This window comes from Capricornis sumatraensis, chromosome 10 (genome assembly GCF_032405125.1).
Source record: "Capricornis sumatraensis isolate serow.1 chromosome 10, serow.2, whole genome shotgun sequence".
NCBI lineage: Eukaryota > Metazoa > Chordata > Mammalia > Artiodactyla > Bovidae > Capricornis > Capricornis sumatraensis.
In genome coordinates this window covers 7,823,530-7,836,462 of record NC_091078.1, presented here as the reverse complement: position 1 = coordinate 7,836,462, position 12,933 = coordinate 7,823,530, and the positions used below count along the sequence as shown (strand labels likewise).

Here is a 12,933-nt window from a genome sequence, read left to right as displayed (position 1 = left end):
TAAGTGACATTATAGGCAAAAATTGCCTCAGCCATGGAATTTGTGATATGTTGATAACACTTCAGAAGATCTTCATGAGTTCAAAGACAGCTTCTGTTCTACAGTTTAAAAGAATTCAAGTCTAATCTTCCATTTATAGTTCAAAGGATTTTAGAAAGACAGTACCTACAGCTAGACTATAGGTAAATTTAATTCCAATTTTGGTTAACTTAAATATCTTGCTGTCTTAATTAGTGTTTTTTAAATAAGAACACTTAATTAAGTTCTAAATTCAGCTAAAGAAAGCTTACACCTTAATCAGTGTCACAATATTCTCCATAGCAAAACCTAGATCTCAGCCTCAGCAGTGAGTGGCAGGGAAGAGAATGGGTTCTAACATCATAAGTAATTGTTGAGCCTATAGCTCTGGGCTGCAGATGCTTACCTTGAGAAGTTTCTAGTCTTTCCAGCACACATCTGCGTTCAGATAGAGACCTAGTTTGGGATTCTAACTTCAGGACTCCTCATTTCTTCAGTGCTGTGCAGTTTATTCACCTTGGTCAAACTGTATCCTCTGTGCTTTTGCTTTTTTTTTTTTTTTAAACTGAGAACAGTCCACAATCAAGAAATGTCATTTTTAAGAGTGGTACTCCTATTACAGAGCTTTCCCATCCATAGCTGGTGAATATCCATTAAATTAATCCAAGCTTAGGAAGTTTGCCTTTAAATCAGTAACCAGCCTCTGTGACATGGTTTGCTTAAGAACATTTTGAAATTGTCCAGTAATGTTTAAATCTAGGTCTTTATTTCTAACTATGAATTATGGCTTCTTTTCATGATATTTGGACCATATTTTTAAATACTAATCTTGGGAAAGATAGCTGAATGAACAGTGGTTTATGTATCTATACAATTTCCATGAAGAATGCCAGAAAGTGCCACAGATCAAACAAGGACTTTAAAGTCAACTCTAGTTGAGTTTGTTCAAAGACTTACTGGCTGTATGATTTTGAAACAAGAGGCTTAACCTTTGTGAACCTCCATTTCTTCACTTGAATAGCTAGGATGATGATTTCAAATTCACAGAATATTAAAAAAAAACTGTAACGCATTGAGTGCTTACCAAAACAACAAGTATTATTTATTCCTAATAATAATTCTAGGAGGGAGCTACTATTGTTATCTCCATGTTACAGATAGAAGGAAGAAGGTAGATGAAGGCTAAGCAGCTAGTAAATAGCCAATCCCAGATTTAAAAACCAGGCTGAGCTCCTAACTACCCTGCATCTAAAATGTAAAGTTTAAATGCCTGATGATTTTTCCATTTTGCCTAACCAAGGGCTGACTTTGAGTCTGAGGAAAATTGGCAGGAGATAAAGAAGAATACCTGGAGGGAGTGTTTTTTATTTTTGTCAAATCAGCGTTTAATAGGCCCCTACAAATTGGCAGACTTGTGTATCACTGACAAAGTGACTCCTTTCCTGTAATATCAAAGAGTAATTGCCATTTTTGTCTATGAATAAAAGTTGCCACAGTCAGGAAACAAACCATACAGTTCACTACCATTTCTCTTGTGAAGTTAATTGATTTCTGCTGATTGAAATTTTATGTTTAAATCAAGTTTCCAAGAAAGAAGCATGCTTTATTTCTCTAAAATGCATGCAGAGACCAGACCCTATACCACAATTGAAGCAAACATTTCTAAGCTTCATGCATTTCTCTCTGTAAATTATGTAAAATGGATTTTTGCAAATATGTGCAGTAGAAGGTCTCTAGGTATAAAAATGGCCGAAATGAATGTATGTAATATAATAACCACATGAGCTTGCTCATTTTTTTCCTTCCTGGTATCATTTCTAGGGTTTAAAGTGGGGAACAGGAATATAGTAGCTTTGTGTAAAGTTCAGTTCACTTCAGTTCAGTTGCTCAGTTGTGTCCGACTCTTTGCGACCCTGTGAACTGCAACATGCCAAGCCTCCCTGCCCATCACCAACTCCTGGAGTTCAGCCAAACTCATGTCCATCGAGTCGGTGATGCCATCCAGCCATCTCATCCTCTGTCGTCCCCTTGTCCTCCTGCCCTCAATCCCTCCCAGCATCAGAGTCTTTTCCAATGAGTCAACTCTTTGCATCAGGTGGCCAAAGTACTGGAGTTTCAGCTTTAGCATTAGTCCTTCCAAAGAACACCCAGGACTGATCTCCTTTAGGATGGACTGGTTGGATCTCCTTGCAGTCCAAGGAAAGCATCAATTCTTTGGTGCTCAGCCTTCTTCACAGTCCAACTCTCACATCCATACATGACCATTGGAAAAACCATAGCCTTGACTAGACGGACCTTTGTTGGCAAAGTAATGTCTCTGCTTTTTAATATGCTATCTAGGTTGGTCATAAATTAAATGTCTTTTAATTTCATGGCTGCAATCACCATCTGCAGTGATTTTCGAGCCTCCAAAAAATAAAGTCTGACACTGTTTCCACTGTTTCCCCATCTATTTCCCATGAAGTGATGGGACCAGATGCCATGATCTTTGTTTTCTGAATGTTGAGCTTTAAGCCAACTTTTTCACTCTCCTCTTTCACTTTCATCAAGAGGCTTTTTAGTTCCTCTTCACTTTCTGCCGTAAGGGTGGTGTCATCTGCTTATCTGAGGTTATTGATATTTCTCCCAGCAATCTTGATTCCAGCTTGTGTTTCTTCCAGTCCAGTGTTTCTCATCATGTATTCTGCATAGAAGTTAAATAAGCAGGGTGACAACATACAGCCTTGACGTACTTCTTTTCCTATTTGGAACCAGTCTGTTGTTCCATGTCCAGTTCTAACTGTTGCTTCCTGACCTGCATACAGATTTCGCAAGAGGCAGGTCATGTGGTCTGGTATTCCTGTCTCTTTCAGAATTTCCCACAGTTTATTGTGACCCACACAAAGCCTTTGGCATAGTCAATAAAGCAGAAATATATGTTTTTCTGGAACTCTCTTGCTTTTTCAATGATCCAGGGAATATTGGCAACTTGATCTCTGGTTCCTCTGCCTTTCCTAAAACCAACTCGAACATCTGGAAGTTCATGATTCATGTATTGCTGAAGCCTGGCTTGGAGAATTTTGAGCATTACTTTACTAGCGTGTGAGATGAGTGCAATTGTGTGGTAGTTTGAGCATTCTTTGGCTTTGCCTTTCTTTGGGATTGGAATGAAAACTGACCTTTTCCAGTTTTTGTGTAAAGTACACCCATGCAAATACTAAACAGAGAACAAGGCTATAAACTCAACAGCTGAGCATTATGATATAATTGAGGAAGACGTGATGGAAAGTTTTATGTTGGCTGAGCCATCCATGTAGATAGCAGAGACTGGCCGTGAAGACAGAGTACGAGTGGAGAAGAAGGCTGTGAAGCAATGATCACATCTCCCATTACTAAGTAAATGACCAGGAAATCAGAGGATGGATAGTACCGTTCCCCAATGGGACAGTTGTGTGTTGTTTTTGTTTTACTTTGCTTTGCTCTCCTGACAGGAGTAAGTGAGAGAAATGGAAGAATAATCTGAAAATGTCGCGAGGTTGTTGGTCACAAGTGGGAGTTCTTTCATTTTCACTTAAAGTCATTATTATTATTAGTTCTAATAGTTACTATTCAGAAAAGAGTTCAAGGAAATAAACTGGCATGAGTATTGTTACAAAACAGATGGGCATGGTCTGAAGTTAGCCATGTGGGCTGATGGCCGAGGTAACCACTTTTTGCTGGCCAAAGAATGCCCATTCTTGTGGGAACATCAGCAATTGAGCTAAACATTAAAAAAAAAATCTCTTTGCGGGGGTTTTCTGCACCCAGGTTGAATGCTAGTTTCATTGCATCTGTTTAAACACCCAAGACAAATCAAGTATTTGCTTCTAGCTGACAAGCATGCATATTGTAATTTCTCATCTTTGTCAGTATTGTTCTCTTCTCCTTTGTCCAAGGATTGCCTTTTAAAGCTTTTCTCTAAAGCTGGGCTTTTCTTCAGGGACTGTGTATAAGAAGGAAATGAATAGAACGGGTGGCTTGTTATTATAGATACAGCTGAACAAGTGGGAGGGGGATGAGGGCCAAACTAGAAGGATGTATTGAATAGGAAAGTGAAGTCTGCGTTTGAAACCATACAACTGGCCCTATCACTGTAGAAAGTGAGGGGCCTGGCCCCAAAACTCACCAGGAGAGATACTTTGCTGACATTTTAAACCTGGCTCAGAATCTGCGATTTCTTTCTGTCACTTCATTGCCAGGAGCCCGTCTCCCCTATTCAGGGTTTTCATTGTTGTTTAGTTGCTAAGTCTTGTCCAACTCTTTTGTAACCCCATAGGCTGTAGCCTGCCAGGCTCCTCTGTTCATGGGATTTTCTAGGCGGGAATACTGGGGTGGATTGCCATTTCTTTCTCCAGGGGAGATTGAGTTTACACTGTGGTTGTTCTGCTGACAGTAAGACTCTTCCATTTTCTTTACACACCTGTTTATCCACTGTGGCTGTATTTCCTATTCTGAGCTTACTTTTTGGCCATCTAGCTGTAGGAAGAAAAAAAAAAGGCTTATGTGTAAGAACACCAGGGAACGTTGATATATTTTAATAAAATTGCTATCATGATGCAAGGCTTTCCAGGGATAAATAAATTCAGAGAACAAGAGTGAATGAATTCAGTGGAGCTTTGAACCAATGCATAGTAGAAAAATGATAGAGTATTAACCTGATTATGACTGAGCAACCTTCACTTCCACTTTTCAGCCTGATTAAGGCAAGATATATGCTTTAAAAAATGTATTTACCATTAAAGATTACATATGTACTTTTAAAATTTTATTAATTCCATCATGCTTTACTATGATGAACAAGCAGAAAGAACTTCTATTATATGAATTTCTTTTGTTCTTATACCTGTATCTCTCAAGAGAGCAAAAATCTTAAAAAGCAGTCTCAAAATTCACCCCTCCCCGCAACTAATACAAACCACAACAAACATGCCGTGATATTTCTCAAAAAGATACGCTGTTTATCACACTGTCAGAAGGTCTGCCAAACTCAATCTGTGCAATAGAGGTGCATCCTAAGACATTTTCTCCTTTGCTTTATGTGTTTAATAGTGTCATAAATTCAGTCCACCTCACTGACTTTACCAGCTAGGCATATTTTGTCTTCACATTTGGATGGATTTGAACTTATCAAGGTGACATGTGTGATTTTTAAGTGGAAACTTTAATTTGTTATTTCTTAAAACCCAGCACCAATTAGCAGGGATACATCGCCACCTTAACAAAGGAGCAGAGCTTGCCTCTACCTAGTCACACAGCCCTTAGTGGGTTTCCGAACTTGAGCCAGGCTACTTCAGTCTCATCACACCTTATTATCTACAGCAGGCTGATAGGAAGGCAGGGTGAAGCCATGCACTGTCCAATTTTCATGGTAACCCATGAGGCCTGAGCACTTCAGAGTGGGCTCAAAGCCACGGCAAACCAGTTGAAGACTAGAACAGTCTCAAACATCTTTCCTTATTTTCTTTTCCACACACAAATACTCCTTATAAAGCAAAACAAAACAAAAGCACTTCCCCTTAAAAGCAGCAATCTCCCTAGGATACCATTGTCGTATTAAATTAAGATACAAAGAGTGAAGTGTGCTTAAAATCTCCCACATATGTTGGAAATAAAGTCCTCAGAAGTGAATGCATGCAAGCACCTAGCACCTAACTCATCATTAAGGAAAATTAGAATTAAAACACTGTGGATCAAGTAAGTCTGAATAAAGATGATGATGTTAGGGCAGCTTCAGAGAACAGAAATTTATTTTTTCATCACAAATGTGCTTCCATCTTAAGTATATTCTGACTTTGTACAATTGTCAAATCAGTAATATGCCTGCTTAATTTCAAGTGCAGTAAATGAATTTCTTAAAGTTTATGAAAATATGTGTCTGCTTAAACAAATTCTCTTCATAGCCTGTTGGGTATTTGAAGTGTCCACGTATCAGAAGTCTTTGTTCTCAGTCTATAGGGAAAATTACCAAACACACTCCAGTGTGCCAGGTTTGAAAAGGTGCTAAAGAGAGCCTGCCTCATTACCTTTATTCCACTTTAGCTCACAGTGAAAGGTGGAAAAATTACCTGGGTGCCTTTCACTGTGATAGCTCCAACTGCCATAGACCTTATCTAATAGTTTATTACACTCAGAAAACAAAGCGTATTCTAGAGAAAGAATCCACGGCTCCTGTCTCTGACAGAATGGTCTCTTTGAATTCTTTTGTCGATTTCATAGATCTCTAACAACCAGAGGATTGTTTTGTAAATCTGATTTTTATGCCAGCAGCACAATTTCCTCCTCAGTAAGTAGGACAGATTCATCCCAGGAGCACCAATGGCTGCCTATCTGCTTAACTTGGGCATGACAGATTAAGCTTCAAGCATGTGCACTAAATGCCGCCTCCTTGCTTACACCAATTGTTCAGAGGCAGGCGAGTGGGGCCTCAGCTGTATTGTTCCTTGAACTGTCAGCTGATGAGTCAATACTGTCCTGAGACGGCCAACCAGCCTTGATTGAGCAAAGACCGTGGACAGGCAGGGCTGCCTAGACATGCCTCACTGCAACAGCTTTCAGGTAAATGTCTCACCTCCAAATTGCACCTGCCTTAGGAAAGTTTTCCTGGACAATGCCTTGCAGGAAGCGTGCACTTGTTTGCTAAATATAAAAGAGAAAAATGAGGAGAGAAAAATGTGAGTTTAGAGAAAATGCAGAGACCTTTCATGTAGAGATAGACAGTTTTCCGATTTGGCCAGATCTGAAATAAATGCTGTTATTTCTGGCCCAGCAGTTAGGCGGCACTGACTGGAAAAATTGCTAAGTAAAAAATAAAAGTAAAACTATCAAATGAACAAACTAGTAAAACATGAGGAAAATGAACAGTAGGCCAGATCTACCGATAATGTTGGATCGATTATGTTAGAAAATGATTTTTTATTAGAAAAATAACACTTGTAATATGATGCTTTCTGAAAGAGCATTTGCAGTCTTTTAGAGACCAGTACGTTGCATAAAGAAAACTGCAGAATTATAGTCTGAAGATAACAATTATTCATAAGCCATGAGGGGCATCTTAAATTGCAGTTGTTTGTTTAAAACTACAAAAGAAAGGTGGTGCTGCTGTTGTTTTCTCCCCCACAGACATAAGACTCTAGAATCCATCTCTCAATGTTAGATTGAGCCGAGCATCACAAAAGCATGAATGTACTGTTCTCATGGTGATGTAATTGGTGGCTATTTTGCTCGTTGAAATCTCGAACCTTTCACAACCACATGCGTATGTTTGTCATTTATCCCTTTTCTCAGGTGCAAAGAAGGCTACCAAGGAGTCCGTTGTGATCAATTTCTGCCGAAAACTGATTCCATCTTATCGGATCCAAGTAGGTCATGCATTTTTCTTCTGTCTCTAACACAATATAAAGCTCGGAGTCACAGTTGCTAACTCACTGACCACCGGATCTCAGTTTTGTGTCTCCAAATGCTGCCAAGGGTGGGAGCTGGGGACAGGCGTTCACCTTCAAGGTTTGTTCAGAACTCTCTCTGCTGAGGTGCAGGTCTTCTCCGGGGATGGAGCCTGGTTTCCAGATTCATCTCCACTGCTACCCTCCCATGGGAACTGCAAAAACTCCTGCTCCCTTAGCTTTCAGGCTCCCTTACTGCCACCCTATTATGAAAACAAGGCTATAGAAACATCAAAGACCTTATTATTTATCCAAAAGAGTGTTAAGAGAACTGTTATGTCATACTGCTTCTTACCTTCTGGTTGGTAATTTGTGAAAACATTAAACCCTATTAACTTTAACCTTCCTGATGTAAGGAAATATACATATAAAATTAAATAAGAAGTTTTCAGACTAACTGTGAAAACCCTTTTTTTAGCAACCCTATTCGCATATCAGCGATTACAGTACCAACAACAATTTTTTTTTTTTTCCGTTCATGAAAGAAGACAATTTGCTGCTAAGAAATATTGCCATTTATTTCTGTCTCTGTGGAGTAAAAAATAATGTTCTATACGAATATGCTCAGTTCTAGTCAAATGTGAAATTTTTCCTTTATCTGTAAATAATCTGATCTTTCAGTGACTGCTACAGTTGAATCACCACTAAGAAAGGGACTTTTATTGAATCAGCAGTTTAGTTCAGTGAAGATAATGACAGGCATTTTCAGATTGTAAAAGCAATGTTTTGGTTTCCTGAATACCAAACATGCATAACATAAACTTTAGCAAAATACCATGTATTGATGGCAGCCAGTGGTCACCCTGTCTGTGAATGTGCAGGTTGCTGTATAATGAACATGTTAAGCCATCCTTCAACACTTTTTCAAAGTGCTTATTTTTATTGCCCCCCCCGACCTTGAATTTTTAAGTACATTTCCCTGAGTAAACAGAATATTTTTTTAAAGAAAATTTTTGTATAATTCAATTTGCTTGTGTTTTATCTTGATAAGGCAAGCTGCCACCATACAGCATTAACTATTCTTTTCTTAGCAAATTTAGCTCTCATAAAGAAAAGGTTACTGCCTAAAAGCCAGCCAAGCTGGCCATGGTTGATCTCTGTTCTCTGAAATGTGAGGCTCTGGTCTCTAGGAGTTTCCCAGGTAGGGGACAATTACTGGAGTGTGTGGTATCTTTTCTATCTTGTAGTTTTAGCCACTTGCTCAGCTGATGTCTAAAAGGTATGACTGTGGCTGGAGACGTGTATTTGCTGCATTAGAAAGCATAAAAAGAAGACTGGGTTTGTTGATTTCATTTTCTTTTTATTTACTTTGATGTACTTAGTTTTCCTTTTTTTTCTCTTTCCTTCTTCCTTATTCTTCCCTTCTCTTTCCTTCCCTTTTATTTTCCTTTTTCCTTTCTTCTTTTTATTATTTTCTTTCTTACCTACGCTCCCTGTCTTCCTCCCTCCCTCCCTTCCTTCCTTTCTTCTTTTCCTATATAGCTGTAGAATACCTGTTTGGTACAGGGTACTGGAGCAGGGCTTGCATGCAGAACAAAATAGGTAAAATAACCTTTCTTTATACAATCTAATAAAACCTTTGCCATTCTATTAAACATAGCAGTTCATCACTGCAAATGTTGCGAATGAGACCACTGTACGTGTTGAAGAAACCAGGACTTGAGAAACCAAGCACCGCACTCAGAGTTGGAGAATTCAGGTGTTTTATGCCGGTGGGCCCAGAGGAGTTAAACCTCCAAGCTCTGAGCTCCAAACAAAAGGGTTACTGAGTTTTTATACATGGACAGGCATGATTAAGCGGGTTTGCAGGGGTTGGGCGATTGCAAAGAGCAGGACAAGGGTGAGTGAGATAAGGCCTAATTCCTAGCATTGTGAGTCCCCACTTTCTGAGACTACATGGCCTATGTGATCCGGACTTTGCAAGGAGCAAGCTGAGTTACAGAGGCAGAAGGAGCAGGAGGTTTTGTAAAATTTTAACTTTTCCTCTTCACTCCCTCCTCTTAATGCTTCTATCACTCATTGTAGAAAGCATCATCTCATGTTTTGGTAGGACATTCAGAGCTCCCCTTCATTTAGGGGGCTATATTGAGTTACTATCATTTGTAACTTTATGGATTCAATTTGAGAGGTTATGAACTGGGTAATAGCATTGAGCATACAAGGGCCAAAAAGGAGCGCCACAAAGAACATGAAGAGAGGACTGGTTAAAGGGAAAAGCCACGATGCCCAGCTGCAGATATTGTTCCAGTTATCCCAGGCGTTTGCTAGTCCCTCTCTCCTTTTGATGGTTTGTTCCCTTAGCTATTGGGCCATGTTGCTAACTATTCCTGATTGGTTTACATAAAAGCGGCATTCTTCATTCAAGAAGAGGCAGAGTCCTCCTTTTTCAGCTGTCGGTACGTTCAGCCCTCTCCTATTCTGTAAACTCACCTCAGCCAGGGAATCTAGTTGGTCCTGTGAGGCCACTGATGACTTGGCCACTCTCTCAATGTCGTCTGTGAAGTCCTTGGATAGTGTATGGTAGAAGCTGGTTGATGAAACAATCCCTCCTATTACCATACCTATCCCAGCCGTAATTGCCAGGCCAACTAGTAGGGGTATAAACTGGATGGCTCTTTTTGACTACATGTGTGCTGCCAGAGTAACAGTGACAGTCTGGTTGGTAGGGACAATATTCATCCAGGGAGTGAGGAAAGCTAAGGGGCAGATACTCCTCCAATTGACCAGTAGACATAAGTAAACAGCTGTACCACAAAGAGGCCTTGATGGGGGCAACACCATATTGTGTTTGTGGGAGGATGAGTAAGCCACTCACCTTTTAAAGTTTGATTACATTTGTTCCTGGTTAAACTGCCTACAGGTTCAGTCCCTCCATCATTTGTAAAGCATTCTGGAGCCTTCTGAGTTAACTCAATTGCCCTTAAGCCTGGCTCTTGTAGGGGGGGATCTATAGGAGTTCCCATGGCTGCTGCATTATTCCCTGGTACTGGTGTAGCTAAGTACTGTGGAGCTCCTAAGGGGAAGCAAAGCCAGCAATCCCTGGGCAGCTCGGCGCTGGTGTCATTAAGAAGGCAAAGACTTGCGTTGATAACCGGGTACAGATGAGGGTCTAAGAGGGAGTTAACTCTGGAACCTGGGTCATACAGCCAACAGGCAGAGCCTGATTTTTCAGAGCAAAGATGATCCATGAGTTCGTTTGTCTGCATTATTGTTCCTGTCCAATAGGTTTTTCCATTTATTTGGCAGACAGACACTTGGTCTGGGTTGTAACATCTGCGTGGCATTTGGGGGTAGACGGAGGCACAGGGGCATGTTGGCAATGCCATGGTGTTGGGATACCGCCTGGGGTCTGGATCCTCTGGTGGAGGGAAGATAGTCACAGTGCGGAGTATAACTGGAAAACATTTTTGGCACCCAGACCTCTGGACATGCATCTCCTGGTTATGAAGGCAGTAGGTGATTGGCCTACAGGATTGGCTATCTATACATTGTTCTAGCTGATGGTTAAGTAAGTGATTTTCCAAGGGTTGACTGTAATATTAACAGGTGCATGATGGATAAGGACCGGCACCATCTGTTACAGCAAGGGACACCAGAAGGCTGCAAGCAGCCTGCACGTAACAGATAACTGAGCACTAACAGTTTTCTCCCCATCTTTGGGTTGCCGAGGCTATAGCAACTGAGCCTGTTGTGAAGAGGGGTCAACTATACTGTGAGCAATTTAGTTAAGTAGGGAGAATCAATCATAAGAGACATCTAATAAGAATGAGGCTTCCCACTACTGTGAGATAACAGACAGCTAACCACAGCTTCTGACCCAAATGCCAGTCCTGGAGTGCTACTGAAGCTAGTCCTGAAGTGAAGAGCACAGCAATAATACCAATCAGTGACAGAGGCCAGGGTTGACAATGAGAATCCATCTATATTTTGATAATCAGATCCTCAAGCTTCCACCATGCATTGCCCAGCCAGCTGCTGGAGTGTGGCTGGAGCAAGGCTGAAGAATCCTCAAGCTTCTGCTGTCCTTTCACGAGTCCGCTTCTGGAGTGACTGCAGCAGGGCTCAGCGTCCTTCGTGGCTGACGGCTGTTTTTGGAACCAGACCTTAAGCAGATTTTCAGGGTCCCGGACTGTTTTCCAGGTGTCCGCACCACAGGAAGCTACTGCCTTCTTGACTCTGGTGTGGTGGATCCAAGGGATGATGCCTGTAACTTTAATAGCGGTAGGGGTTGCCAGGACGATCATGTGAGGCCTGTCCAAACTGGCTGAAGCGGTTCCTTTTTCCAGTCTTTTACCCATACCTCATCTCCTGGCTGACAGGGATGAACCCAATTGCCCAAAAGAATGGGTGGCCTTTCTAAGATTTCTTGGGTGATATGGTGGAATACTTTCCCCCTGGTCTGGAGGTGTTGGGACATCTCCAGGTCAGCTAGTTGTTGGGGGTCTCCCTTGAGTTTTCCTATCACTGGGGGTGTTCTCCCATATAAGATCTCAAAGGGAAAGTAGCCTGAGGACCTCAGGGTGTATTGGGCTTGGAGTAAGGCTAGGAGTAACATGTCAAGCCAAGATAACTGGGTCTCCTGTCAGAGTTTAGCTAGTGTAGTCTTGAGGGTCTGATTCATGTGTTCAACTTTCCCTGAGCTCTGTGGCCTATAAGGGCTATAAAGCTTCCATTTGATTGCCAGTGTCCTGGATAAAGTCTGGATTATCTCAGACACAAAAGCTGGCCCATCGTCAGACACTGTGGAGAGAGGCAGCCCATATCTGGGGATTATGTCTCTTAGCAGGGCCTTGGCCACTGTTTGTGCCCATTCAGTGCACGTGGGATAGGCTTCAGCCCATCCCGAGTACGTGCAGACTATCACAAGTAAATACTTATAGCCCTGTAGGGCTTGACTTCAGTAAAGTCCACTTCTAGACCTTCAAATGGCGGTGTCCCAGCTGTCTGCACCCTGGGCTGGGTCTTGGTCCTTGGCTGGCATTTTGTGCACAAGTCACACATCTAGCGCTAATCTGGGCGCACAGGGCTGGGAGCTCAGGGGTGAAATAGTTGCCGCTCACTAAGCTTTCCAGCTCAGTTTTTCCCAAATGAGCTGTCTCATGGTGTCGTTTTACCAGCTAGTCTCTATATTGCTGGGGACAAAGAGTCTTTGGTTCCAGAGCTTCCACCAGCCCTCTTTTGTTTTTTTTTCAAATATTCCTCCCTTATTTAGAGCCCATTGATCTTCTTCCTTGGTATCTCTTGGAGATGGAGGCAATTCTGGTGCCAAGAGGACGTTGAAGACTGACTTGGGGCCCACTGTGGGGCTGGGTTGGGTCACTGCCTCCTTGGCTGTCTGGTCAGCCAACCCATTTCCTTTGCTGATTGGATCAGTTCCTCGCTGATGGCCTTTACAATGTATGACTGGCACTTGGGAAGGCTTCCAGACTGCTGCTAACAGCTGAAGGATTTTTGTTTG

At 41.6% G+C, this 12,933-nt stretch overlaps 1 protein-coding gene across 4 annotated transcripts in view; it reads left to right on the top strand.

Annotated features, from left to right (window-relative positions):
• NRG3 (neuregulin 3) overlaps positions 1-12,933 on the top strand; it is a 1,218,667-nt gene that overhangs the window by 904,842 nt on the left and 300,892 nt on the right. For all 4 annotated transcript variants that reach the window (XM_068982542.1, XM_068982541.1, XM_068982540.1 and 1 more), the window contains exon 3: positions 7,321-7,394. In XM_068982542.1, coding sequence (XP_068838643.1) covers positions 7,321-7,394 — 74 coding nt within the window. The remainder of the gene's footprint in view (positions 1-7,320; positions 7,395-12,933) is intronic.